The sequence below is a fragment of the Plodia interpunctella genome, chromosome 16 (assembly GCF_027563975.2).
Source record: "Plodia interpunctella isolate USDA-ARS_2022_Savannah chromosome 16, ilPloInte3.2, whole genome shotgun sequence".
NCBI lineage: Eukaryota > Metazoa > Arthropoda > Insecta > Lepidoptera > Pyralidae > Plodia > Plodia interpunctella.
This window is the reverse complement of record NC_071309.1, coordinates 1,751,016-1,776,555: the sequence shown is the minus strand read 5'-3', so window position 1 is coordinate 1,776,555 and position 25,540 is coordinate 1,751,016. Positions and strand designations below refer to the sequence as shown.

The window sequence follows — 25,540 nt, the reverse complement described above, 5'->3', positions numbered from 1 at the left end:
ACATAACTTTGTTTGTCGAAACCAGTCACATTTTTGAAAGGTTGCGGCGTGTTTTGTTAAGAATTTATTTGTTTGATGTAAGTTACTATGTAGGTATATGTGGTGTTTTGGCTAACATTATGCCTAGTTTAAAGTAAGTAACATGTAACTTCAATTATATAGGGGAGGTGAGCCCAAAGCGGGTATACCAGCTAAAGCGGGTAGGCCTCGTTATTCATGCATACAAGCATATAGTGTAAATGTGTGCGTGCCGCGGCGACGCCCGAACGCGTACCAACACGAATCAGTTTGACGGAAACGTCAGCGACGCGCGGCGGCGTTTTGAGCGGCGGGTGTTTTTATTGGCCTGTTTTGTTAAAAAATATCAAGGTATGTGACTACGAATTTCTTCATTCTATTGAGACTTATGTTATTATTGTTACTTGTGTGTTAATCTGCATTAAAACAGCTTTGAATCCTCGTTGTGTGTGCAACATTTCTGATAAAGATTTTGAGGTTATTTTACAAATCGTGAAAAATAAACTTTTGGGCAAAGCAGGTATGGGTAAAGCAGGTAACCGCTTTGCCCTGACCCGCTTTACCCAAGACATTTTTGGCGCACACCGACTGTTCTCGCGTTAAGATCCTACAATATATTGGCTCTCATAATTCATATTTAGTCATGGTAGGTATTTGTAAAGTACTGAAATCTATCATTCATTGATAATACATTTGCAGATGGTTCAAAAATACAAAAGGAAGACCAAACAAGCTTCTTGGGACGTGGAGACAATGAAGTTGGCAATGGAAGAGGCAAAGAAGGGCTCAGTAAATGGTGCTGCAAAAAAATATGGTATAAATTTATCAACATTACAAAGGCATATAAAAAAAGGCTCCGCAGACAAAAAACTCGGTAGGTTTTCTACAGTTTTTAATGACCAACAAGAATCTGAATTAATAGAATATTTGTTTCATATGGATAACCTTTTTTATGGTCTGACAAAATCTGAATTTTTATCTCTAGTATATCAATACGCAGAGAGCAATAGAATTCCGCACCCTTTTAAAAAGAAAACTGCTGGAGAAGATTGGTATAGAGCCTTTGCAACAAGACATCCCGAATTAACTTTGAGAAAGCCAGAGCCAACGTCAGTAGCCCGTGCCCGAGGTTTTAATAGACCGCAAGTTGAGAGGTTTTTTGATCTTTTACAAGATCAAGTAGATCGCAATGAAATCAACGCGACTAGAATTTACAATGTTGACGAAACGGGTGTGCGCACCACCAGCAATAAACCACCAAAAATTCTCACCAGAACTGGAAAAAAACAAGTAGGAATAATATCAAGTACTGAAAGAGGAAAATTGACAACAATTGTGTGTTGCTGCAATGCAGCTGGATCTTTTATTCCTCCATTTATGATATTTTCTCGAAAACGTATGAACCCCCGACTGCTTGATGGATCACCACCAGGCACAGTAGCTACTTGTTCTGATAGTGGATGGATTTCCGGTCCAATTTTTTTAGACTGGCTACGCCATTTTGTAGAGGTGACGAGACCCACTAAGGAAAATAAAGTAATACTTGTGATGGATAACCACATTTCTCATAAATATCTGCCAGCATTAGAATATGCCTCAAAAAATAATGTGATATTTATTTCATTACCTCCACACACCAGTCACCGAACTCAACCACTAGATGTAAGCGTATATGGCCCTTTAAAAACCTATTTTGAACAGACGGTTTCGGTTTACCAACGATCTCATGTGGGACGAACCATTTCACCATTTGAAATTGGTCAGCTGTTTGGCGACGCTTACCTGAAAGCAGCTTCTGCTCAAAATGCTGTAAATGGATTTAAGGCAACTGGTATATGGCCAGTAAACCGACATATATTTAGCGATGATGATTATCTTCCTTCATCCTTGACAGACAGGCCGCTGGCATTAAATGCATGTGACGTTTTGATTTCTAATACGATAGCCACTGAACATCTTCCAAACACCTCTGTCAATGATCCTCCTGAAGATAATGAAATCGATACCATAATCGCTACTGAACCTGCCAATGTTCAAGAAAACTTTGACCCTGATATTCCCATAGACATTCCAGGTGACAATACTATCGACCATCCACAAATGCAAAATTATAGTCCTGGTCGCCTTTCTGTAGACTCCGATCGCACAATTTCCCCGTCAGTATTAGATAGAATGCTTGAAGACATTGACAGCAACACCCCTAGACCTGAGGAAGTTCTGCTTGTTAAAACAGTGATTCCTGAATGTGTTACACCTACCAAGGTAACCCCAATGGACATTCGCCCTATACCTAAACTAACTGCACCAAAGACATCACGTAAACGAAGAGCACAAAAGTCAGAAATTTTAACCAGCACTCCCATTAAAGAGCAACAGAGAGAAATTGAGTCTAAGAAACAGAAAGTATCACTTAAGAAACTTAAAGAAAAAGTAAAGTCTGTGTCTAAAAAAAATCCACCTGTGGCCAAAAAAGGTAAAAAACAAAAAGCCTCGACCTCGAACACAAAAAAAATTACTGGAAGCGGAAAGACAAGGAAGCACGCAGAAGAAAAAAGTGTCTGCTTCATATGCCACGAGATGTACGAAGATCCACCAATAGAAGACTGGATAAGGTGCGATGATTGTCATGGTTGGGCTCATGAAGAGTGTACAAGCTATTTAGGCAAAGGGGCCTACTATTGTGATCTATGTCAAGAATAGTAACACAAAAAAAATCACGTAAAGTTTCTGAACATTTTATTTTGTGCAACCTTTTATTATTTTAATTTTTCGATATTTTTACTTTTGATTAGATACTAAACTAATCACAAAACCTTTTTTTATATAAATAAATGTAGCAGTAACTAATTAAGACTGACGAATTTGATTAAAAAGACTGATTTTTTTTGAAGCAATGATTGTTGATTAGATATAAGATAAAAAAAAATCTAAATACTGGCTGTTAATTAATTTAATTTCAATTTAAATTTGATTGTGTACAACTTTTTGAAAAGTTTTAGGATATTTTTATTATTTTGTTATCATTATTTAGTTTTTAAGAAAAAAATCTCATTGTTACTCGCCTTGCCCAGTCTTGACCCGTTTTGCCCTAAGGGCCATACCCGCTTTAGGCACCCCCTACGGGTAAAGCAGGTAATATGAACAACTGAATAATTTTTAAGTTTTTGAAGAAATTTATGAAGAAAGAAGTGTTTTTTAGTTTTTGTTACAAAGTTTAATACATATTTGTACGAAATAATTAAAAAAAACCACTTTGCAACTGCAATAACCTCTTTATTTTTTGACACAAACCTTGAGGTACCCGCTTTGGGCCCATCTCCCCTACCTACCAGTATTTATGGACTGTCTGGCACTATCATAAATCAGTTATTTATAATAGGTAATACACTTGTTTTTTTTCCTAATATAGTTGGTATAATTTACACATATTTTGTAGAAATAAAGTAAGTTACCTACGTTTTAAAAATCTATATCTTTGCACATTTTAAAGTCTGGTAATTGATTTGTAATGTGCACTGATGTGTATTGATTTTTATAACGTGTGTTTCAATCAAAATACATGTCTAGATTATTTACTTTTTAAAGTATTCAATAAACCTGTTATAGTCACGTAAATTTTGTCATCAAAGTATTAACGATTTTTCGAAAATATAAACGTAATAAAATGATGTCATCACGAGGAAAAGTTCGCGTTTCCTCTCGGTACTGGTAAATTACTAAGGTTCGTAGTGGCATGATGGTATCTGATATAATAATGCAATATATTATAAGTTTGAGCTTAAGATAATGGCTTTCTCAGTCAGATAATGCCAGCAAACAAGCGCAGAGTGGCTCAGCTTATATCATCTTATAGCCATCTCGAAGTTATGATATTCATTGATAGGTATATACAGTACAGTCTGTGTTTAGAGAGAAGAAAATTCATGAGTGCGCTGTGTCATTTTGGTTGGCCACAATGGTTGTTTGTCAACCATTCTTGAAATAGAAATATTTATTATTTTTGCAATGTCATGGCAATAATAAGTTTTGTTAAGAACTAGGTACAATGTTAATAATAAATGAAGTTAAAACATGTTACAAGTCTCACATGTTACATCATCGTTTGGATGACTTAAAATGTACAAAAATGTTTTACTTATCTCCCTTACAAACTGACCTGCTGATTGAACTTTGTATGGGAAGTCGAAATTTTCACAATTTTTTTTTCTGTTTAAGGAATATTATGGTACCTACATGTAATGGTGGTTTAAAAAGCCACTCTGTACGATTTAAATTTTATGCAGATGTAAAAAATAATCACAATAACTAATTTTAAAATTTCGTTTCATTATTAAAACATGCGAAGTATAAAAGGTACGTGCGCGTTAAATACATGTATTAATACATATATCCAAGTAGTGATATCTGCGTCGGTTTGAAAGTAAGACCTACTTATAAAATGGCGGACAAAATGGCGGCTAATGATTCCTTTACCTAGCCTTTTTTAATCTTTCATTAATTCTTAGCTAATAGTACCTATAATTAACTTGATGGATTAACCCTATTTGCTGTATAATTTTTGTTATTGGTGCAATAAAGTGCATAGTATCTTAAATATCCCATTAATATCTTAAGTTACTCTCCTCTCTCGTCTATATTTCGGAGCCCAGCCAGATTACGGCGCTCATCCATTGCGGTCATTAAGACGCATGGCCCTCCCGGCACCCGCATTTTAATTCAACTTTCCTCCTACAATTTGCATGATTACTTCGTTTTTATTATGGCAGGGAGCCGCAACACTCGCTAGATTGTCTTTCACTTCAGTTTAGATTTTAATAGATGTAGGTCTATACATATAATTAAACTGTACATGGGATTTTTCTGTACACAGAAATTGTATAAAGACAATTAATTATAGATAGTCTTTGTGGGAATAATAAGAGCCAAAGCATTTTGATTTTTTGTCTACGGATTTAATTTTGAATTGCCTGACGTCAACTCTTCTTGGAAATGTTATGTTTGCCAAGCTGTCAAGGCTATGTCTCTTCTCGTATGATGCCACGGGAAGATGTGGAGGTCATTTGTAGATGAAAAATTTATATAAATAAATAATAAAATAAATAAATTAGGACGAACCACACAGATTGAGCTAGCCCCAAAGTAAGTTCGAGACTTGTGTTATGGGTTACTAACTCAACGATACTATATTTTATAACAAATACATATATAGATAAACATCCAAGACTCGGGCCAATCAGAAAAAGATCATTTTTCATCATGACCCGACTGAGGATCGAACCCGGGACCTCTCGGTTCAGTGGCAAGAACTATATGAGTTATTGAAATAATAGCTGCGTTCTGAGGAAATGTTCCCGTAGGAAAATCTGGATAAAAAGTATCTTAGGTAATTTAAGAATAATATGGCCACCATATTATTCTTAAATGACCTAAGGTACTTTTCCTATTGGTGAAATAATTTACAAAATCGGTTTAGTTCGAAACCGAAAATTACCCCCTAGAAAAAAAATTACAAATAGTTCTTCATAGAACTTTTTTATTGTAGTTTATTAGGCGGAATTTTGCTTCAGTTCCAAATTATTGAGAAAACTTACGATCCGGCTTCGCCTTCGGTCTAGACCGTCGGGAATTAATTGTCTAATTAACAATGAAAACTGCATAAAAATTCGTGGCGTAGGTTAGAAGAAAAAAAGCATAGAAACCGACAGACGCGGAGAGCAACTATGTGTTATATTTTACTTGTAAATCCAAAATTTTGGCACAAGCGAATCTGTAAAATCTGCTGATTCTCTTCAACAAGCTTCAATTACTGGCACAAGATTACCAAAGTATAAACTGATCAAATATTTACCAATTTTATTATTTTTTTGTTTAGGAATGAAACGTGTTATAGGTTATGCGCAAGTCATATTGATTCTGTTCATTATCAGCATCGAATATTCGCAGAACATAAAATTTATTGCTTAGTTACATAGGTACTACCGTAAAATAATTTTAATTTTGCATCTTACAAAAAATCGTGATTCGGATACGTTTCTGTAAGATCAGTCTCCGGACGGTGAAGTAATTTTGAAGGAGGGCGAAACTTTTAATTTAAATCTATGTAAAGTATGTTTTCCCAAATCGAAATTGCTAGCTGTTGCCCACAGCTCTGCTGTGGTTGCCTATTTGTCTTTAGGTCACTGATCAACGTTTCATTAAAATCGGGCCAGCTGTTTGGTCGTGAAAGCGAGATATTCTTTTGCATTTATAAGTTTAGATGAACTACTGGCCGGTCTGGCTTTGCTCGGGCAAAACTCTAACTGTTATGTAACTAATGAAAACTGTGCAAAAATCCAACCGGTAGCTACCTACCTACCTAGTTTTTGAGTTTATCGCGTTCATCTGTCTAGACGCTAATGCGATTTCTTTTTATAATATGTAAAGACATATATAAAATCCAATGTGTTCAAGGTTTATTGAACCTGTTCGCCTCAACAAACTGAATTACCAGCCATCCAACCACTAAACTTCGATAGCGCGTGGCAACAATTTTGAAACAATTACCGTGAGCCGGGTACCATAAGATTAAGAAAGTCCAAAGGAATTAAGGTTCGGGCGACCTCCTTAACGGGAGACTCCACAAATTGCTTGCCTTAACGACGGCATAAAACTCGGGGCACACTCGTAGACGCCGCAGATTGTGCCCAGACTTACTCGAGGATAAATGGCCTGGAAGCAGATTATCATTGGCCGGATTTCCATTAGTGCGAGTCCCTGCCAGCCGCGCGTGATCTTGTTATTATTTTCCACATAACAGAGCACAGCGCTGCCAATTTAATTCCATTTGGGAGTATCAAGTTGCTCCTTTGTGTGCCCTTGAATCTAACCAGTTTGATAGTTAATTATTTTTACCAACAACATGTGATGAAATTGATGAAATTACCAACAACATGAGATCTAGCATGGAAGCGGTGGTGATCCCTGAATCGATATGGGAGTTTCGGGATAAAATGTACTTACGTGTTATTCAAGGTTTTATTCTACCGTTGTATCAAGTTTCATCGAAATCCGGAAAAAATAGGTGCATAAACTTTTACATTAATTAAATCAATATGCTTTAAACATTTCCATTTTACGGAAGGATTAAGTGGGTTGTCAGCTACCTGTCGATTTGAATCTTCAAAATCAAAGCATACATATGTTCAGATTCGCATTCGAGATATTAAAAATATTGATGAGGCATAAATAGAAAAGGCTAAAATCACAGAAGGGGTTGAGTATATAAAGATCAATATGGAAGCATCCATCGTGTCGCTCACTACACGACAATAAAGATGCAAGTTGACGACGCGCCGGATCCGGGCCAGATTGGCTCCAGAGTTGATTTCAACATTGTATTGTATCCTTTATTTGATTATCTCCGTAGAAACATCCACTGCTGTCTAAATGTACTGAATATGCAAAATAGGATATATTCCTTCTAAAATTGCGTCTTTCTTTTACTCGTGTGCTTTGTTTCGGATTCAATTTAAGTAAAACTTCGTTTATAGTTAGTAAAATTATTTGGATACTCGGCAGTAAACTCGACAAGACTCCATGTTTGTGACATTAGAGATATATAGACACAGAACAGAGCACAATATATCTCATAACATAATAACATAACATATCAGCTGTAAATAAATGTCTGAAAATTGGTGGAAAATATATTTTTTCGCCTAGTCTTATATCAAACCTTGTGACTAGTAAATTATCTTCGTTACATCCGAGGTGAGTGACGGCGGGAATTGAACAGCTATCACCCAAGGAATTAAAACAATTCCTCATTATGTTATTAATTAAGTGTAGATAGTGTAGACTTGATATTAGACCGTGAGATATGGAGGCATAAAAGTAGGAAAGCGGACCCTGGGCTCCGACGCTCAACGGCTGAGGAAATATCCGGGAAAATACTCAGATGAGAGAGAGAGTAGGCTTAATATAGACGAATAGTACCGCGCTGCTTTGCCGCGTTTGCCTCTCAACTAGGACGTCGGGTCACGTAAAAAGTGTATACATGTGCGTCGATATTTTTTATACGTAATCCATCCAAACCTATGTCACCCCGGAAAATATTCAAAACGTCTCATTCAAAAACGTTACACGTAGAGGGCCCTTAATGAATATAAATAACATTTGCTAATGTACCTAATCCATACAATGGTTGGAACCTATTAGTTCCACTTCTACCCTTCCGATGGTAATCATTCAAGTATTCTCGACCAGAGATAATAAACTAGTTTATATGAGGTGGTTTATGGTCACAAAAACATGCACAAATGCGTGTAGGAGACGGAATGGCCGTCCTGAAATATTTGTTCATTAGATTATATAGGTACTACATGTTGCCTGGGGCTTCGCTCCCGTAGGAATTAGGATATAAAATATGCCTATAGTAATCTTTCTAATGGTGAAAGAATTTTTGAAATCGGTTCAGTAGTTTCGGAGATTACCCGCCTCAAACATACCAACTCACAAACGCTTACCTCTTTATATAATATTAGTGTGGATGAAGACCGAGAAGGCCACCCTTCTCGGTTCATTCAGAGAGGCCTATTCGCCAGAAGTGGGATAAAAGAGAGCTGTCAATGGTGATGATGATATGAAAACCGAGGTAAAAAAATAGGCAAATATTTCCAAGAGCAACTTCCAAGTTCATTTTTGTATATTATTATTTGTATAAGGTCTATGTATGTTTACAATGAGCCTTCACATGTGACAAGTACTTATTTACAATTTATTTTCTTTCCGCCGAAGTTACTGTTAAAAAATATTTTTTCTCTCATTTCGTGTGGCGTATAATTCTGTTCTAGAATTATATATCTAGAACCTTCCCGTGGATGTCATACGAGGCGACTAAGGGACACACAGCGTAGATTCATTCTCATAGAGTTGACGTCAGCCAAACGGTCATAAAATGGCCGAAAACGGAATCACAATCGAAACTTCACAATTTTAAGATTCCACTTTACGCCGACCCCGAGGCTTCGCGGCGCCATAGCCTCGAACGAAACCGGTAACATGAGCTGAGTGAGAGAGATTTTGACTTCAATTCCGTTTCAATTTAGCAATACTTGAATTTGTCGCAGTTTAATTCCAGTTCTACATTTATGATATGGCATGGTCTGAGCGAACTGAAATCAAGTGTGGGGTCTGAAAGGGGGGAGGGGGGGAGTTGAGGGGGGGGGAATGAAGATTTACGACCGCGGCGTAACGAGCGGTAGATGAGGCGTAAAGCAGCCCAATCCTGGTTATTATACCTACACTACGCATCTACTACTTTTAGTGAAATTTTACATAGGGAAATCCACAGAATTTTTGTTTTGTGTCCGGGCGGCAACTACCTAGACTTCCAAACATTTAAGAAGAACACTTGAAATTAGATTTTACTAAAGAGAACTTTATGGGATGACAGTCTCTAATCAAATTTCATGATTTAACAGGAAGGTTTTAGTTCCCAGGGAATCCCAACTATATAACATAAATATCTTATGAACGCGTTGACTTAAATGTTTTATTATTGTATACATCAACTTGCGTTCTTGATAAAACTGTCTTGACGAGCGGACACAAGTCTCTGAGCGGATAGACAGAAAAGACGAACATTCAACTGATCACAAGTAATCCTAAGTATTTCTGAGGTATTGAGCCTTAAAAATGATTAACATTAAGAACACATACGAATCTCAACACATAAATTTTCAGAATAAACCGCTTTAATATTCTCAACCTATATTTATTTTTCTTTTCGTGTTGTTATGTATAATAGGGTGGCCAGTAACTTATTAAATTCGATTACAAACTATAAACATTACCCCTACGGCACTAACAGAGATGTAGGTACAATGTAGATACACCTATATACATCTGACTGAATATTATTTCGTAGTCAGGACTGAGCACGGAACACAATTAACTTGTAAGATCGTCTGCGGAGGCTGCATCGCTCCCCTCACCCCTTGAGCACCCTCCTTACCAAACAAAACATCAATAAACTCCACACACAACCAAATTTGAACTTTATCCCCCAAGATTTAGAGTTATGTTTGGCTAAGTGATTTTGGAGTTTTATGCGGCGCATTTATTTCGCGTAGGTATACCAGTCCAGTTACCCTTGATTGGTTGTCGTTCCTCTAATCCGCTTTGATCCTTTCTACCCGAACCTGGCCCTCTTCCGCGCAACTATTGACAGTATGTACCTGTTTTGTTTGGACTTAATAATGTATGGACTAGGGTCGGTGGGACGGAGGTGGACAGGCGTCTGCAGGTTGGTGTGTTTATTTAATGTATTCCATCTGAATGTTACAAATCAAAGAATGTATATTCTTACCTTTTTTAGGAAATTACGTATCAGTAACTTTATAAAACTTTTGCGAGACATTAGGGAATGATCTGCGTGAATTGGGAGCTGCTATTTGGCGAACCATAGTGGAGTAGAGAAGAATCTGGAGCTCTCTCGTTTCGGAGGCCAAAATCCACTTTGGGGTCACTGAGCCAGTGGAGTAAAGTTTTATGATTATGTAACTGAATTATGTTGGTAGTTTGTCACGAATCTACAAAATATTTTTTTATTTTTAAACGACTATTGGTAATAAACGTAGAAATAAAAAGAACCAATAAGTATTGTAAATAAAAATTATACAAATCAAAACTGACTTAACTGATAAAGCTATGATTAATAGTCACAGTGGGTCAAAAGACCCACTTTCCGTTGTTCAATATCAATGGAAAAGGCTCGTTTGAGTCATATGAAAAATTCCCAGCAATAAAATAAATATATATGTATTTTAAATATTTATTGATATTTATATAATACCTGAAATCCAGCACGCACGTCACGCGGACGTCACACACATTCAATAACATCATAAATCTTCATCTATTTGCACTTTAAAAATAAGTTTTGTAAATGTGTTAACTGAAATTTAATCACTGATGGTTTATGATCGGTGATAACCACTGAAATTGGAGTAATTATATGGATATATGATAGAAGAAGTGCTTTAGATGCGTTTTTTTTTGCCGGCTCACCTGCGCCGCTTTGCTAAGACACTGAAGTTCGTTCGAAATCAGAAAAAATATTTTCAGAAGGTCTTTCGTATATATTTTGTATGGCATATTCAGGAAGGTAAAGTATTATTGGGGCACCGACCTGGTGGTAGTAAGTGATCACCGCAACTGACGCACAATGGCTATACCAGAGGCTTTAGAGGAGCGTTTTTAACTTCTAAAGAAGACTGGTTTCTTGAAGACTTGAATATCATATCAGTTTTGTATTTGTGTTTCAAATGGTTTTAATTTTTCACTCGATCAATGTTGTAAAGTGTGTTACTTCTTGTCGCTTAACCTACACATCAAATCTTCTTAAAATTTTGCATAGTGGGAATAGGACTAAAGAGAAAGGGCTTCGGGTAGGTGGGAAATAGGTACGCGGGCAAATTATTTTTGTTTTAATATAGGCACCAAATGGCACTTCTATAGGCTTTGTTGTTCCAAATTTCCAGATAACGTCATCATTGCCTGTTTTTTGAAGTATTTAGTTCAACTATTATTTGAAAAGGTAAAGATTTTGGACAATGAAAAAATTGGAGTGTGAAGAGATTTTTGCCTGGAAAGTTATATGAGTCTCGAGTTAGAGAAATCTACGAGAGGTAAGTGCTTTCCAAGGATTTGATAGTACAGTTTTTTTTATATTAAAAAGTCATTTTATCAATGTCAAAGTAAGTTGACGTTTCTGGCTTGATTGAATACGGGAAGTGCTCATAATTTTTTTTTTGTTTCTAGTATTCTTAATAGTTCTTTAGTAGGAAAGCGGATCGAAATGCTAGCTTTAGTTTTGATAAATAGTCTACAAGATTATCACGGTCTTATTCTAAAACGTATTTAATTATTCATTTATAATTTCTGGTCAAACTTTGACCAACGTTTGCTATATGTACTTCCGATGTCATAATCAACATCCGCGTACAGATCATGACGAGACAATGACACCGGCAACATCATACATTTAAATAGGAAGGCGAATATAATAAGATAATGCCCTTACATTGTACCACCCAAGGAATCCTACTTACTTTTATCAAGTCCAAGTGTTAGCACCTTTGTATGGAAACGCGATAGTAACACGTTTCTACTCCGAATCCTGTTGATATTACGTCTCGAGTTGGCTACGTGTAAATATGATAGGGTTGATAAGAGCCAGACCTCAGGGATCCGTGATAAAATAAAAACACTATTGTTTGCAGTCATAAAGATAAGCGTGACGCTCAACTCTGCTGCGGTGGTCGCACAGAACATACTAAAAGCAAAACCGTATGCAAATACTACTTTGATACAACAAATAGTAAAAATACTTTGAGTCACTGATAAATTGAACACATTGTAAAATGGCGCGAGCTTGTTTGACGTAAACTGTTTATACGCTAATGTATTTTCTTTTCTCTCTATCCCTGTGACAAATAATATATATATATTTCGGCAGAAATGCTAGACTAAGACATAAAGATGCAATGAAAAAGATTTCTTTTATTTTTCACTAGAGGCCCGCCCCGGCTTCGCTCGGTTAAAACCATATAAAATATACAACTTAACATTAATCAGGAATCACACTATTTATTTAAAAACCCGGATCAAAATCCGTTAAGTAATTTTAAAGATCTAAGCATACAATATGTACAGACTTTGTTTAACACTAATGAGTGATTAAAAAAATACTCACTTAGTAATATTTTTATGTAATCAATAGGATTTTTTGAATTGATATTATATCAAGATACCTAATATACCACTAATAGAGTCATTAGTTCACGGGACAGAAAAACTCCCAATCGCAAAGTCATTAGAGCCCGCGCTAGTCCGCAAACGCCAACAAAAGGAGCAAAGAATCGGAAAGCGATACGGCTAATCCCACTAATCGGAGTGCAATTGAAAAATAAAAATGTAGATGGCGGAATGATTCCATTTAGAGCCAAAACGACGCGACAAAATAATAAAAAAGTGCGGCGGCGGAACGAACGGCTCGCTCGCCGGCGCCGGCTAATATTGAAAGCAAATCCTGCTCTAAATCCTTAAAGCGCCAGGATCGCAGTACCTGGTGCCGTGTTTGCGCGGCCGCTGATCATCATTTGCAGGATTATATACTTTCCACCTAATGTCAATGGCGAATCAATTGTTTGCAATCGATTGCCGTTCGGATTCTGACTCCGTTTAACTTTTGGAGACAGATTTGGAGATTTTGCCGCGAGTCGTTTGTACGATTTGCAAATATTTTTTTTCAAAGCTTTTTCAATTTTTTTTTTGTTGATATGTTTTGACGTTGCCAGAAATAAATTAATACCCAGGAACATATGTTAAAAAGCCTAAAAGTAGGTAGATAAATTTAAATTACAATCTTTATAATTTTATAAATTATTATCTTTCTTATCCTAGCTAGTTCCCATAATTACTATGTGTAATTATTACATATGTCATGGATATTATTATCGATGATATATATCTGAAAGTCCCATCTAAACTCATTCCTGGTTGCTTCCCTAGACATAAAACGTCGGATCCGTCGCATTGTCTTTGGCGTCCCTAACTGTCAGACTTGGCAAGAATATCATTTTGACGACTAAAGCTTGGTTCTAGCAGAATTGATAACACAACACTTCTGCTAGAACCAGGATCACCTGTTCTTATGACATCCTTTTTAGTATCAAAGTTTATCGATCGATTGCGCCATTGTTTAAAAATATTCTTACTTATTTATGTATTTGTTATAAAATATAGTATCGTTGAGTTAGTATCCCATAACACAAGTCTCGAACTTACTTTGGGGCTAGCTCAATCTGTGTGATTTCTCCTAATATATTTATTTATTTATTTATACCATGAATAATTTCAACGCTTTCTTTGTCCTTGAAATGTTCTTTCACAAAATTCACTTCATCAACTACCCGCATCCGCGAATACTAAGCCGCGGATGCTACACCAACGCCATCTATCTTGCAGTCGTCACTCTACAGAACAGCTCAGTGTAACGCGATATTTATTTCCATTCCTATTTATTGCACATCCACTGGAACTTTCTAAAAGCCATTTTAGCCCGCATTCGAATATCTTATTGAGTCGTCTGGATACTTTTATAATGGATTTTGAATAAATATAGGTAGCTAACGTTTACACTTTATAGGTTTACATAGTATATGTATTTATTTCTTCGTCAATCTTTGGTTGACACGCAAGCTCAAAAAATGCCTATTCATTCTAGATTTCTGATCTCAAATTATAGGATTCTGGAAACGATATTTCCAGATATACGGGATGGGAGAAAATTGGTAATAAATAAGGTTCTTCCCACAAGGATAGCTGGATTAACAATAATAGTTAATATTGGCACACTGTCTCTTCAGGTAGTATCGAATTCACAACCTCTAATCGATAAGGTTTGTGTACTACGTTTAAAACCATAATTAATCTATGCGATTTAATCTCAAGATAGGGAAGTTGCAAAACCATCACCATCCGCCTACCCTTATAACTTTAAAATAAATATATAGGGATAAATCACACAGATTGAGTTAGCTCCATAGTTCGAAACTTGTGTTATGGGATAATAACTCAACGATACTATATTCTATAATATATACATATACAGAATTGCATCCAAGACCCAGATCATTCTGAAAAAGATCATTTTCCATTTTGACCTGACCGGGTATCGAACCCGGGATATCCAGTGTAGCAATCCGGCATGATGACCATTAGGCCACGTCGGTCGTTAAAAGTATTGTGTCTTCTCTATGTTTGATGTTAACCGATCTGTCACATAAATTGTCGCCATATACCCTGCCTAACGCTGTCTCACGTCTCACATCTCTTCTTGGGCTTTTGCTAGTCGCATAACAACATGTGAGAAATTATTAATATTTACAAAATATATGATAACAATTAAAAAATTCTTTAACAAAATCCACATGTTGTCTTGTGATGAGTCAGTCGTGAATAAAGGCCTACAAAGCACCTAAAGGGTACACGGAACATTCCAGTATCCAATACGTGTGCACATGTACAGACAAGCGTTAAAATTCCAAATAACCGTGCAATAAAAGTGCTGCATAGGAATTTGGTGTGCACGGGTCATAAGATTTTTTTAGGTTTCATCTCAAAATATATAAGATCTATACAAACTAATAATAAATGAAAGAAAGTCGTACTTGGTGATATTTTTTATTATGACTAGAGGTTTTTAAGTTACAAAACAATCGGTATTCCTTACGTTATTTTACAAAATAACAATCGATTGTGGATATTTTCATTTTGATATGTATAAAACGAAAACCTCGATTTCCTCTAAGATCAATTTATTTACATTATTCATTCGTTCAAAGATCCACGATGTATACATTGCTTTAGGTTTATTTTAAAAGGTTATTTTCAAACCATTTTAAAGGTAAGAAATTGTTAAAATTATTATTGATAGTAATTTTCATGAGTTGTAATCTTTTTCATATCCATATTGATGTTATAGTGAAAGTTAGTCTCTCACGCTCTTACGGTTAAACCGCTCGACCAATTTTGATAGAATTTGAAACAGATATGGTTCCCGTAGCCTTTGTGTGACCAGGTAGACCAGGCAAAAGCTAGTCTTTTATGAGTAGGAGTAACGTATTGTTACAAACTGTAAATGTTGAAATTTAGTCAATTAAAAGACATGTTTTAGATACGTGTCTGTGAAAGACAGTTGATTGGAGCGCGATTTTATTGATTCTGCGTTCGAATAACATTCATAAGAGAACTATTTTCGAATAGTTACATTTTCCTTATTCCGAAAACAGCAATTTTATTGAACGCAAACCTAAACAAGGATTTCAAAAATAGCTACAAAATTTGTATTTAACAAAGATATGTACAGTTTATTTATCTTTATACAGTCATAATTATCAGTACACAATTTTGACAGTTTAAATGCCAATTAAATGCTTCTCTGCTGATTTATTTACTTCATGTGAGTTGCACCGTCAAATTTGACGTTGACTTTAACCGGTGCACCTCTGACGTTTAGACAAAATGGCGTACTATACTTTTTTCTGCGTATTTTAAATGTTAACGTCAAAGTTGACGTTGCAACCCACCCTTAGGCTGACATAATCTTTCTGAATTTCGTACCATCTGTTGTGCTATTTCTGTAATATATGATTCACTGAAAACAGGTGAATATATACTCTCCTGGCATTGAAATCATTCGATAATGACAAATGCAACGTTTCACGGGTTTTCGGCGAGTCACAAATGTCTAGAATAGCTTTCCAGACCTTGCAATAAATAGGCACACAAATTTAGACACCCCTATCTCTTGATACGAACTATTTAACCTAACGTACAATATTTACAATTAGGCATCTATCCATAGAAATGTAGGACATACGCCTTACACTGATGTTGCAGACATTGCAAGTTGAAATAGACTATCGGTAATAAAAATGGAACGTTTTAACGTGATACTGATATCACACTGGCGTTTATATAGAGTAACGTTATATCCATACTTCCACAACAATATTATATATGCGAAAGTCTGTCTGTCTGTTCCGCTTTCACGGCTAAACCGCTAGACCAATTGTGATGATATCTGGTATACATATAGTTTAAGACTCCCGTTCAAACATAGGATAATATTTTTTTTCAAAAATCTGCCCCCAAGTGACTATGATCCTATGATGGGGGTGAAAATACACGGGTGAAGCTGAGGGAAAAACCTAGTAATAAATAAATTACTTTTGAATCTAGAAAGTAATCATAATAACAATACAGGATCATTTAAATGCAAAGTTTATCAAATTGATAAAAACAATAAACAAATACAATATACATTACACATTTTCAAATGAGCATATTACTATTAAGTACGATGATCATAGTAGGTTCATGAATTCAATAAATAAATTAACAAAAATACGAACAATTAAATACGTTTTTCATAAAAATGGCGTCTTACCTTTCACGTACAATAAACATTACAATTCGTCAGAAATTTATATTCTAACAGGCAAGAGTTCAAGAAGTGATGATTTATATGTATTGATTATTAATCAAATTGATTAACATATCGTTGAAGGACATTTAGAATGGACACAAATTAGCAAATTAAAAAAAAAGCACGTCCAATATGTGTTTAAAGACATACAGATAGACATTTTAGTATTCAACGTCTTTATAAAATGACAATGCAAATTCAACTACTTAAATTTATATTCGTAATGAAAAATTGTGGTTGACAGAACTGCTGCTTAGGCAGAACAGAGTAACATTATATACAGTCGAATGTAATAAAAAAATCGGAAAGAGAGGACGATAACTTGATTTCTATGAATAGTTAACCTAATACCTCCATATTATGTACAGTCAACAGCACATGAAGCTACCCTGCATGAAACTCTATGGAGGCGTGGTAATAGCGGCGTGGTAATTTGCACTGAATTTGGGTAGGTTGATGTGCTGTTGACTGTACACTGCATTCCACCAATAAATATGTAAATAATTAGTGAGATCCCGTGTTTAATCTCATATGCACGCAGGCGTTTGTAAAGTTATGGAAGATTTTAAATTAGTAAAGTTTGTTTTTGGTCGACAAAATAAGATGTACCTATATAGACAATGTTTTATAGTTATATTATTTTTCTATATACATTATTATATAATTTATTTAATGTGCTTATATAGTACAATTTGTTATCCGTTATAAACCAAACAGATGGCTATAGATTTGACTATATAAATAAAAAAATATTTCACTAATAAATTAAATTAACTTTGTTAATTGTTAGAGTTCTGAAGACCTACAAACTAACATACAAACACGTAGCACGTTACGATCACATGCTGTCTCTTTTTCTCGTATCGTGTACGCATCGTGTAAAAAAGAGATAACGTGTGGTCGCAATGACGTGGTACGTATTTTTTGTCTTATGGTAGGCTCCCTGGTTACCTCGAGAGGTAAAAACGGAATTCTAATGATGTCTGTCTGTTTGCCAAGATATTTTTTCTCAGAAAAGCAGAGTTATCAAGTACTCTGGTCTATGGACTCTTGCAGCTATGAGAAAATCAAACTTGCAAATCGACGCTATCAAAGTAGTAATGCCATCAAAATACCATTTATGCGATTTTACATGAGATGAAAACATACAGGTTTCTTCTCGTTGAACTTGAAATTGAAAACTCGTAATGTATGTACTTATATAACAAATAAATAAACAACTATATTTAAGGAATTTTTATAATTTTGTCATAAATAACTTTTCCACTGACAATCCGTAATATCTGCTTAATTTCATCATCCTTTTTAGATATATCGTGTTTATTAAAGAATATTGCTTGTATGTACATAGTTTATTGTAAGTATTCAAATTAATTTTCATCTACAACGTGGCGCTACGAACGACGCCGCAGCGCCTACGACTCGTAGCGGTCGTAGACCGTGCTACGAAAGCTGTAGAGGTATTCGTATTATTGTAGTTGAAAATATTTAATTAATTTTTTTACTGTTCATTCTCTGCAGGACAAACTCTTATTTAAATTATTACCTAACTGATTTTTCTTGGTTTTTGATTATGTGTTAGAAAATACATTTATTGTAAACAAAACTACAAAATAACTGTTAATTAAATTAACTACATAGCATTTTGTTTCAAAATATGAAAGTCCATTTCAGATATGTGACGCATGTCTTCGCTCCCTGCGTGTATTATTATGCTATTTACAACCCAAAAAATAAAAAGTAATATTCAAATAGGACAACAGTAGCACAGTTACCATTAGTTACAATCAAATTTTCGTTCGATACGAAACAAATAAATAACCTATATATATTTACAGCCCAAAATAAGCTACTCACTTAAAACTAAGCATAACCTAAATAAGCTTGTAAAAATTGCACACATCGCTTTGGTATACGTACATACATAACTACATATTTACAATCTAAAACGAATCGTTAACATTATTGCCCGAAGTTTCGTAACGAACCTTGATTAAGTAACACCGCCACAGCAATCAGGGGAAAGACAGTCTGCTGACCCACTTCTTTCGAGGAAAGAGTTTCCACACACGATTCAATCGAACCATTCCCAGAGGTGTCTGTAGAGTGGCGTGTGGTGCGAGTGCGCGGCGTCAGGCGGCGACTAGGAGGCGCGAGCGGCGGCGAGCAGCGGCGGCGAGCGCGCGTCCTCGCGACCGCGGGCCTCCTCTCAGAGCACGCGGTCCGACACTCCCACGCCGCCCGCGTACTGGCACGCCGACAGCGGCGCCGACCCGGCCCGCGACACCGGCGACACCGCTCCGTAACCACCCACGAAACCCGAATGCTGCTTCGCCTTCAAACGTAGCGACGCTATCGACGACGACATCGCCGGACACGGCTCCGCGCGGTACATGCTGTACGGATTCGGCGGCGCCGTGTACGGACAAGGCGCGACCCCCCCTCCGACACCGGCTGAACTACCCACGCCCGCCATTCCACTACCCCCCACTCCCCCCATCGACGTCGCGGTGTTGAAGCAGTTCACTGAGCCTTGATGATGACTCGCGGGTACCACTGACCCTAAAGGATTCACGGGCCACGGAAAACTTTTCGTGCCTAAAGGACTGGGTACTTTTGCTGCCCAGTTGTTGTACGGATATGATGAGTATAACGCGTCGGTGTCGGGGAAGGGCTGCATTAGCCCGTTGAACTGCGTGCTAAAGCCGTTCTTGAAATCCGCCGCGGCCGCAGCGGCCGCGTTCATCGCGTTGCGTTCACGCTTCCGCCATTTTGCTCGCCGGTTTTTAAACCACACCTGCAATAAAAGGAAATTGGTTATTTTCTTTATCTATTTTCAACACTTTATTCCATGTTATAATTTAGTATTAATACAGAATGTGTAATGTCTCGGACGACATTACCTATGCTACCTTCGTTCCCTATTAAGGAAGAGAGAAGTTACAGAAAGGGGGCACATCTAACTGTCGTTGACCGCGACAGCGAAATCTGGAAAGTTTTAACGAGATTCAGAATAGGACGCGAGCTGCGTGTAGCTATTAACTTTACTCATTACAAAGTTGACAGAGCGGCGCGGTGTATTCGGGCCACGTAGTGTTAGACGCCCGCAGCCAACGACCCGTCTAATTGCGGCTACGAAATGAAGATAAACGAGCATCGCGATTGGTCGGGACGGGGCTGTGCGGTGCAGGGTCGCGTCGAGCCTCTGAATCGATGTTGTTATTTAGCGTAGGCGGAGTGATGCGGCGATAAGTCGCAGATAACGCGTGCTGATGTATGGCGCGCGTCCGTCACCGCGATCGATCGACGACACCTCCGCGATAAATCGCGCAATCCACGTAGCGAGCGCAATAAATATCGCCGGCGGCGTATTTGTCTCAATCCCAGTGGCGGGCTCACCCAGCCGAAACGGTAAATAATACCCTCTTTCCTCGGTTAAGTGAACATAAACGGTCGTTTCCACCCCATATACAATCGTTTATTTTTCGAAACATAAATTCCGCATATTCTCAAACGCCTGTTACGTTCTCAGGTTTAATGTAAATTAAATATGTTCCTCAAAAAGACAATATGAAAATATCGTGACGTTATATAACACAATCAAGAACACGTGCCATAATGAGGTAATCCACGCAGCAATCCGCAAACACGCTGAAGCAGATCGCAAAACAAAAAGTTGCGAGCCACCCGGCGCTTCCCATGAAAACCGCTCCGGGTGAAAATGCCTCCGCTCAATAATGACAATGATATTTATTTAGGTGCACATATGTGGAAATAATTTCCATTATTTGAATAGCGGGAAGGGTCGCGATATTACGACGGGTTAATCTTTTAAATATATTATGGTCGTGAACGCGCCCCAGCGAGGGGCGACTACTTTTTAACGTTCTGAAATCGATTCCAATGTTTTTGGGATTTACACGCATAATAGATAGATCACCATGTCGTATGGTGCGCCTTGGATCCATAGAATAGCTGGCATGTAGCTAACAAACTGAAAAATAAATGGGCAAAATTTTAATTTTAAAAGTTACCTCATCACGGATTATCTACTGGACCGATTGTTATGAAATTTGGTACACGGGTAGAAAATAACCTAGAATAAGACACAGGGTACTTTTTACCAAAAATTCCCACGGAAGCGTAGCCCCGGGGCGCATCTAGTTTGAAAATTGAACTTCATTAAATTGATTATTTACTTACTCGTATCATATTTAGATTCGACAAAGGTCGTTTGTTTGGTGTAAACCGCCCTGGAGTTTACTGCGAACAGTTGCTTAGATTCTTTCAAGAATATTTGGAACGATTCGTTTGATGTAAACGCTGCTCGAAGTTAGAGCTCTCGGACTGCTCAAAAAAAGCCGTTGCTCTAAGTTCGTTTGGTGAAAACTAAACGTAAATAATCCTGGCACAACACTCTAACCTCGAGAAATCGTATAAAAAGTTGTTCAAAACAACAATTGGTTTCGCACGTGACAAATTCGCGGGTAATCTTGATGGATGACGTCGGCCGGTTCCAATAATGAACCGTTTTACGGTCAGTCAGACCGCAGGGTCTCCGAATTGCCTTAAATTTAAATTAAACTGGAATCACAGTTTTATTAGTGTCATCAATCAAACAACGCTTTATCCAAACTGGCGCTCGGTTCACGGGCAGTCGGAAATAGTTCGTATGTTCAAGTGTTACAGTTTAGTTTCGCGTGTGTGGATTCTATCCCAAAGTCAAATAAACACAGGCTCGTATAAATGGATAGAGAATATAAACTCCGAATTGACACGTGGCAGGGCTGCCTGACAGCTCATTTTAGCAAAATGAGAAAAGGAATGGTAATTTTATGGAGACAAAGAAAGTTTATAACTGATTTTACTATTCTCCCTGATAAATAAAGGGAGCTATGTACTTTACATGTGTTGGTTACAGTACCTATATAGTAAATCTAGTTGCATAAGAAATAAAAAATATGGTACATAATTAGGTAATAAGTTTATGTATCGAATTTTTTGCCAAAAGACCATAATCAACTTTTTTTAAATTGTATACTTAAGTTTTTTTTTCTTTGCCTATTGTGTGTTCCACTGCTGGGCAAAGACTAGGTACCCTTTCAGCGCTTCTGATGCAGGATGGCAGGAAACCACAATGGTAGTATCATATTTCTTTGGCCATAACAAAAAATTACACTTAATAAATGTAAAAAATCAAGTGCTGGCTTGATCAGGGATTATAATGTGTTCATATTATTACCACTACTAAACAAATAGAATAGTAACGACCTCATTTTATTTTTACTGAGACTCAGAAAAATAATTATAAGTATAATACTATAGGAATGTTTATCATACGATAAATATTGCGAAGTGTAGAAGACAAAGTAGGAAAGCGGAATCTAGGCACCAACGTTTAATTTCTAATTAAGGAAACAGGAGAACAGATGAGAAAAAGAGAGACAGATAAATCAATTACAAGCATTTAATTCCCTGAATCTTTACAAACAGAATTAATTCATTTGTGTAATAAACGAATCGTTCCATCGGATTCATAACTGTCACATATCACACGAGGTGACACTGACAGCTAACGGGGCGGTTGACAACCCTATTCTAGTAGATTATTAAATGCACCCTGCGGAGATGTGGTGACTGTCTATGGCACCGCTAGCTAATGATTGTAGATTCGAGTCCGATTTCAGACTGTGTTGTCTTTTTATTAACAATCATCACTGATTTCTTACGGCATTTCTTCTCAGGAGTTGTCGTTCCGAAATTCAAGTAGTTTGTAGCTTTGATAAATATCATTTAATTTAGAATATGACCTGAAAAAGTGCCTGTGAAGGTCTAATTTCTGAATAAATGATTTGATTTGATATCACTTCGCTTTTGGTGAAATTTTATTATTTATACCTACTATACTTAGTACTTTACTAGATACTAGATGTTGCCCGGGGCTACGCTGCGGTGGGAATTTTTATATAGGAATCTAATGGTGAAAGAGTTTTGGAAATCGGTTCGGTAATTTCGGAAATTACCCGCCTCAAAGATACAAAGTCACAAAAGCTTACCTCTTTATTATAATAATATAGATTATGGTATTCCACCCAGTTCCTGCCCAATGTATAAATTATAAAATAGAGAGTTTGTGGCGTTATTAGTTGGTAGTTATCCATAACACAAGCCTATATTTATTTTATTTTGTGTTTTATAATGTGCTTCCAACGTCGATGTAGTACTAGACGACCAAGCTAATGGATAAAAAGCCTTGACAGTTGAAAGGGACAACAGCATTGCCAAAAAGCGAAGACACCTGAAAGGTTGCTGGGCCTAAAATTACAGCTGTATCTAGCTAGGACGGCGGCGCCGCAGAACTCTTGATCAGTGTAACTAGTAATTTATGTTTTACACTTATATAGTGTACTTCATTTTTGTAGTTAAAAGAGACTTTTGTAAAGTTTTGAACTTTACATTGAAAGAAGATTAGGCATATTATTGTAGAACTATAATATTGTAGGCTTAAGATGTATATCTATGTGTGTGTTGAAAGGACCATCTGAAATTTACCAAATATAAATCCGTACGGACACGCGAAATCCATCCTATCACAACTGTTCTACAATGCTATCAAAACACTAGCAAATAAATACTGAATAATTTAAACACATTCAAAAATAGACCCTGTACATATTATAATAGAGTTTGAATCTGTACAACATGTATATTTGGCATAGGAATCAAGAGGAATAAATCTGAAATTGAAGTCATCTAATACTGAATCGCTTGTTTACTGAAACAGGGTCTTAGTTCGGGCTTTATGAGGTGTTACTTTGGGCTGAAGCCAATCATAGTAATTGCATAATATCATCGTTTCACATTATTTTGTGATTTTACATGTGATGGCTGGATATAAATTCAGATTTTAATTGACAGCGATAGTGGATTGGATAGCAAATTTTAGTTTATAATTTCAGACGTATAAAATGTGTTTTTTAGCTTAATAATTTAGCGGCTTGACATGGCATGCGTCTGTTTTAGTTTATTATTGGCAAATATAAATTTAAATTCGTATACTTCGTGAAGATGACTTTAGCGTGATATTATTATTAAATAACGACTCATAAAATTTCAACCCAACCTCCTAAAAATATGATCGCGTTTCGAGTTTAGGCCATCACTAGTTTCTTCTATGTAGACCTAGTTAATACTATTTCATTACCTATATAAATTTAACAAGATTCCATATTATTGTAAGCCCTGAAGATATATGTTCCTTATTTGTGATCTGCACATTATTTTTGTACTGTATTCGTCATATATTCATATAGACAATGTAAACTAAAAGTTACTATTCTAAATTGTTTGAAATACTGACACCCTAAAAAAAAAAAAGAAAAAATACTGGCCGGTACGCGGCGCGGTTTCCACGTAAAATAAATAATGTCCTTTGCGTTGTCCTGTCCGCGCCGTTTTTTACACTGGCAATATTAAAAATGTTTTCCCTCCATGCGTTGGAATGACGTCAGTTTTTTGTTGGGGTAAAAATGAACGTGTACCTTTATCAACGTCGGTAACTGTGAAATTGTACTGTGTTTTTAGATAATTTGGATATTTAGCAATTCCGTAAACAATATGTATTCTTTAACTCTGTTATTCACAACAAAGAGAAAATTTACTATAGACTAAGTATGTTTAATTACTATCGCACTTTACAACAATTGACATAACGAGACAAAACATATTTCAGCTTTAAGAACTCTTAAATTTTTATGAATACTCTGTTCTCCCGTTATTCATAAAAAGATAAAGCATACTTTTAGCTAAAGCATGTTTTATTTTGATATTTATTTACACTTATATTTATATTTTGATATTTTATATTTTGACATTGACAGAACGAGATAGTCGTTCTGTCAATGTCAAAATATAAATGCGATAGTGATAAAGCATACTTTAGTATAAAGTATGTATAACAAAAAGGTTAAAGCATACTTTAGTATAAAGTATGCTTTAACCTTTTTGTTAATAAGACGGTAGATCTAATGTAGATCAACTTGGCGTTCACGCGCGTCATTACAATTAGGTACTTAACAACATTGAAAACAAAAATTGCGTCACTACAAGCTCAGTTATTTTAGAAAATAAACAAGTAGAATATAAGTGTACAATCGAGTCTCACAATAAATAGACCGACAGAAACATAATTTATTTGTATCGATTCTTGTACGGGGGATTGGCACCAAATGAAATGTGTCAGGAGCTGTTTCACGGTCGGGTGGAGTCCGATCTGCGAAGGCGTGGTGAACAAAAACTATTAACATAAATAATTTTTGCGAAATAACAGAGACGTATTTTCGATTTTGGAAAGTTAACACCATACTTTTTGACCTAGCTGAAATGGGAAGCGTAAAATCTAAATATAGATGAGTGTTTTCCATGTTTTGATAAAAAAAGGTGTGTAAGTTTCGTCTGATATGATAATGATAGTGATTGTGACTTAAA

At 36.3% G+C, this 25,540-nt stretch overlaps 2 protein-coding genes across 4 annotated transcripts in view; one reads left to right on the top strand and one right to left on the bottom strand.

Moving 5' to 3' along the window:
- Positions 1 to 237: 237 nt before the first annotated feature.
- LOC128676640 (uncharacterized) lies at positions 238 to 3,286 on the top strand. The gene is made up of 2 exons (XM_053756837.2): positions 238 to 369; positions 718 to 3,286. Exon 2 carries the CDS (start codon positions 718 to 720, stop codon positions 2,716 to 2,718), a length of 2,001 nt encoding a protein of 666 aa, XP_053612812.1. The 5' UTR covers positions 238 to 369; the 3' UTR covers positions 2,719 to 3,286.
- An 11,952-nt stretch (positions 3,287 to 15,238) lies between these two features.
- The window catches only part of Ptx1, a 51,116-nt gene continuing 40,814 nt past the window's right edge, over positions 15,239 to 25,540 (bottom strand). For all 3 annotated transcript variants that reach the window (XM_053756957.1, XM_053756959.1, XM_053756958.1), the window contains exon 5: positions 15,239 to 19,850. In XM_053756957.1, the coding sequence (XP_053612932.1) occupies positions 19,263 to 19,850 (588 nt within the window). In that variant the 3' untranslated portion in view covers positions 15,239 to 19,262. The remainder of the gene's footprint in view (positions 19,851 to 25,540) is intronic.

Bases quoted from the DNA above. Each gene is read 5' to 3' on its own strand.
- LOC128676640 (XM_053756837.2), top strand. From the start codon at position 718: ATGGTTCAAAAATACAAAAGGAAGACCAAACAAGCTTCTTGGGACGTG.